The 4,237-nt window shown below is 52.9% G+C and overlaps 1 protein-coding gene across 1 annotated transcript; it reads left to right on the top strand.

Annotated features, from left to right (window-relative positions):
- Positions 1 to 2,908: 2,908 nt before the first annotated feature.
- LOC100550830 (twist-related protein 2-like) lies at positions 2,909 to 3,905 on the top strand. Its single transcript, XM_031555891.1, has one exon. It carries the CDS (start codon positions 2,923 to 2,925, stop codon positions 3,406 to 3,408), a length of 486 nt encoding a protein of 161 aa, XP_031411751.1. The 5' UTR covers positions 2,909 to 2,922; the 3' UTR covers positions 3,409 to 3,905.
- The last annotated feature ends 332 nt before the right edge of the window (positions 3,906 to 4,237 follow it).

The raw sequence follows: 4,237 nt of genomic DNA, 5'->3' as shown, positions 1-4,237 counted from the left end.
TGGTTCTATGATCTTCAAGGACCCTTCCATCCCAACCATCCCATGGTTCTATGATCTTCAAGGACCCTTCCAACCCAACCATCCCATGGTTCTATGATCTTTAAGGACCCTTCCAACCTAACCATCCCATGGTTCTATGATCTTCCAAGGAAAACTCATCTCAATTGCCTCATTTGGTGGTATTTCTTTCTTTCCTCTTTTAATTTCTTTCTTTCCAAAGTGCTGAGCAGTTCCCACCACCCCAACAACCCAACCCCAGGACATCCACATCCTGCCCCCAAAAAGCCCCCAAGTGGATGGGAGCAAGGGGAGCTGGGCAGAGGCAGAGGGTTGGGACAGAGTGAGAAATCCAAACTTTCTCCCATCTGATGGCATCTCACTGAAACCAACGATCCAGGCTTCTTTTTCTTCCTTCCTTTCTTTCTTTCTTTCTTTCTTTTTTTTCTCTCTCTGCATTTTTAAGGTCTGAAACAAGAGCTGTAAAACCCCCAGCGAGCTGGAAAGAGAACCAAAGTTCTCGAAACCGGTTTGGCAACGCGTGACCTTCCCATGAACAGTTCATACCAAGGCTCTTCTAGCGGCATGCACTGAAAGAACAAGCTCAAATGTTCGAGGGGAAAACAATCTCGCCACAGATCTCCAACCGGGGGTGAAAAATCCCCACTGAGCAGCTCAGGGTGCAGCGCTGGTTGTCCCCATCTATCAAAGCGCATCGATATCCATTCGCTCGGGGATATCAGCAGCTCTGCAGGAGATTGAAGCAGAATTAAGCTTATTCTGAGAAAAATAATAATAATAATAATAATTAAAAATAAATTAATGAATAAAAGCCAGGCACAAGCCCGTGCCCCAGCTGGTGTCAATTGGCTGCCATCCCATCCCTGCCGAGCTCAGCCGGTTCCTCCAAGCGCGGGATCAGAGGAGCTGGGATCTGCCTCAATTTTCCCCTCCCTGGGGGGATTTTTCTCTCGCCCTTTGTTTTCTCTTGCTTTCCCAGGCCCCTCTGATCTATTGTCTTCCCGCATTAGGAACAGCTGATATTGGCTGCTGTCTTTGACAACGCTCGCGTGTGAGCGGCGTTGAGCCCTACCCAGCAAAGCCATTGGGCTCCATCCCATCGGCTGCTCCTCTCCCAGCATGTCCCCTCCCCTTTTCTTTCTTCTTCTTCTTCTTCTTCTTCTTCTTCTTTCTTTTTTTTTAAAGCAATTTGGGCGTTTTTAAAACTGTGATCTGCTGGCTCCCATCCAAATGATTTTTTTTTGGGAGGGGGGGAGAAATTTGTGGAAGGATGTGAAAACTCCTTAAAACAGAGAAAAACATCCCTACAGTGTATATGTGAATGAAAAGGCAGAATTTTGATGGGGTTCATTGGGAAACCAAGGGGATGGAAGGAGTTTTGCTGTGAAGGCTGCTGGGCTTGGGCATGCCTGCACGGGCAGATTGAATTGAGGTTTTCTTCTGCGAATCTGTACCTTCCTTGAGCAAACATGAAAGCTGTTTAAGAAACGGGGAGATGTGGCACTCGGGGACATTGTTAGTGGGCATGGTGAGGTTGGGTTGGGGTTGGATTGTTGGTCTTGGAGGTCTTTTCCAACTTTAATGGCTCCATGATCTGACGAGTGGGCATGGTGGGGATGCCCACTCCCACTACTAATAGGACATGATTTTCCCTGGAAATCAGAAGCTGAACTGGTTGTGGATCCAGCCAGGAGCAGGTTCTGGACCTATCAACCCCTCCCTGCCTGCAAAAACTGCCAGAAGCAATGGGCAAGGAAGCCAACCCACACCCAACAGGAAGTCTGGTGCCTTCAGAAGGGGATTTACGACCCAGAAACACAAAGCTGAGCTCAGCAAGCCACAAATCCCCGCATTTCACTCCTCTGTCACCTTGCTGACCCTATAGATCTTGCTCTCCTCTCACTCTGCATCTTGGGCCCCATGCACGAGCCGAGCTGACTGAGGGCTTTAACCACAGGGTGTTCACATCATCTCCTCCCTGCTCCATGGCGTGCACAGAAACCCAAGCTCAGCTACATGCCAGGGCTCTGCGGGGTACAGGGCCGGTGGGGAGATGCTGATGGAGGCTCCTCAAGACTCAGGTGGATGCATGGAAAGACTCTGTCCTGTCCCTTATCTCAGAGGGACGCGGTGCAGGATGATATCACGTCGTATCTATATAATGAGGGCTACACAGGACTCCTAGAACTGTAGATGGAGGAAGATAATGGGTGGGTGAATGGGTGGATGGGTGAATAGGTGCCAACTCAAGCCCTATTTGGGTTTGGTACTATTTCTTAAGAGCAGTGGATGCCCAACAGTGTCACGTCTTCCATTGGGTTAAGAGCACATCAATTGCTCACTGGGGCATCCATTGCTCCACACTTCCACTTGAACAACTCATGGACGAAAGTCTTCTCTTCCATGCTGGACGGATGAAAATTGCTGGCTGGTTTTTTTGGGGTCTTAAAATTAAGACTAAAACCAAATCGGCCTCCCTTGACCTCCATGGCTGGTGTTCACACCGGCATAGGCGACGTCCCTTGACGTCCGGGCAGCCAGCAGGAGCATCTGTGCCGGAGGGCTTGGGGGTGTCGGTGGAGGAGGGAGGGAGGAAATCTGGAACCCATAAGCTCCAATGCTGTTTGCGTTACCTTGCACCGCTGCATTGGTCTGCGCCTGGTCCGCCCCCGCTCCTCCTCACCCTATCAGCAAAAGCCTTTCCCCAAAGTTATCCGAACGCCCTCCTCTCCGTCGCCCAAAGGAAAAACCAACGGAGCTCCTTGGAGGGCTCCGCGGGGCTCTGGAGAAGTTTGGTGGGGATGAAGGACGGATGCTGAGCGTTGCCTCCATCGATGCTCTGCGCACCGTGAGAGCGCGCTGGGAAAGGCTCCTAGCTCACAACAGCCGGTGGCTGCCAAGAAGATGAAGGAGGAAAGCATGTGCCCGGAGTCTCCCGAAGGCAGCCTGGTCACCAGCGAGGAGGAAGGTGAGCGACTTCACAAGAAATGCCTCCGCAAACGAGGCCAAGCAGGCAAAGCCTTGGAGGACAGCAGAGCCGCCTCTCCGCAGGGCAAACGCTGCAAGCGCAGCCCGGTGCCGCAGTCCTTCGAGGATGTGCACACACAGAGGGTGATCGCCAACGTGCGGGAGAGGCAGCGGACCCAATCGCTCAACGACGCCTTCGCGGAGCTGCGGAAAATCATCCCCACGCTGCCCTCCGACAAGCTGAGCAAGATCCAGACCCTGAAGCTGGCGGCGCGCTACATTGACTTCTTGTACCAGGTGCTGCAGAGCGATGAGCTGGACCACAAGATCACCAGCTGCAATTACCTGGCCCACGAGAGGCTGAGCTACGCCTTCTCTGTCTGGAGGATGGAAGGGGCTTGGTCCATGTCTGCGTCCCACTGAGCCCGGGTACGTATGGCGAGGCTGCAGAGTGCACATCCTTTGCTCCCGCATCCCACATCCCATTATGCATCTACCAGCACATCCCCCTCGTGCTCCACATGCTGCAACAAACCCAGCTCATCCTGCTGGGTCTCGGTATCCCGGTCTCTGCTGTCCCTAAAGCGGGATTGAGTTTTCCTTTGGCATTGCTGTGCGCCAGCTCTGGTGTTGGGGGAAGCCAGCTGCAAGAGGAGCAGGGACTCCATCTTCTTGCATCCCAATGTGGGCCACCCATTGGGAAAAAAAATATTTTTCTTTTCTTGGTCACTCTGGTGCACCCTCCTCAGGTGCCGCTTCTTCTCCAGCTTGGTCTTATTGGAGATGCTGTAAGAATTGGCAGAGCTATGCCCAAGTCAGTGGCTGCGTTATGGCCATAAAGGGCCAGAAAAGGGGATTGAAATGGTGCACAGCTCCATTCCTAAGCCCTCAGTGCAGGATCTGTGGGAACCCCATCTGTGTCACTGAGGGCTGCGGGATGGGACGTGCTCAGCCCCTCCTGAGTGCCATCAGTTTTTTTCTTCGTCTTTAGGGTGCTCCTAGGGGAAGCTGGACGGCAATGTTCTCCTCTTTGCCCCATCCTCAAATCTTGAAAGAGCAGAGGGAGAGGGAAAGGGGGGAGCCGACCCCACTGAGACATTGCCAGACAAGGAAGCGGCCCCAGTGACAGCCAGGCAGGGACCCTGGGTGAGTCCTCTGCTGAACAGCCCCAGTTTCAGGGCAGCTCTGAGGACGGAGGCGCAAACGGGCGGCTGAAGATGGAGAGCTCTCCCATTGGGATTCCATTTCACGA

The sequence above is a fragment of the Meleagris gallopavo genome, chromosome 17 (assembly GCF_000146605.3).
Source record: "Meleagris gallopavo isolate NT-WF06-2002-E0010 breed Aviagen turkey brand Nicholas breeding stock chromosome 17, Turkey_5.1, whole genome shotgun sequence".
NCBI lineage: Eukaryota > Metazoa > Chordata > Aves > Galliformes > Phasianidae > Meleagris > Meleagris gallopavo.
This window is presented reverse-complemented; position numbering and strand designations above follow the sequence as displayed.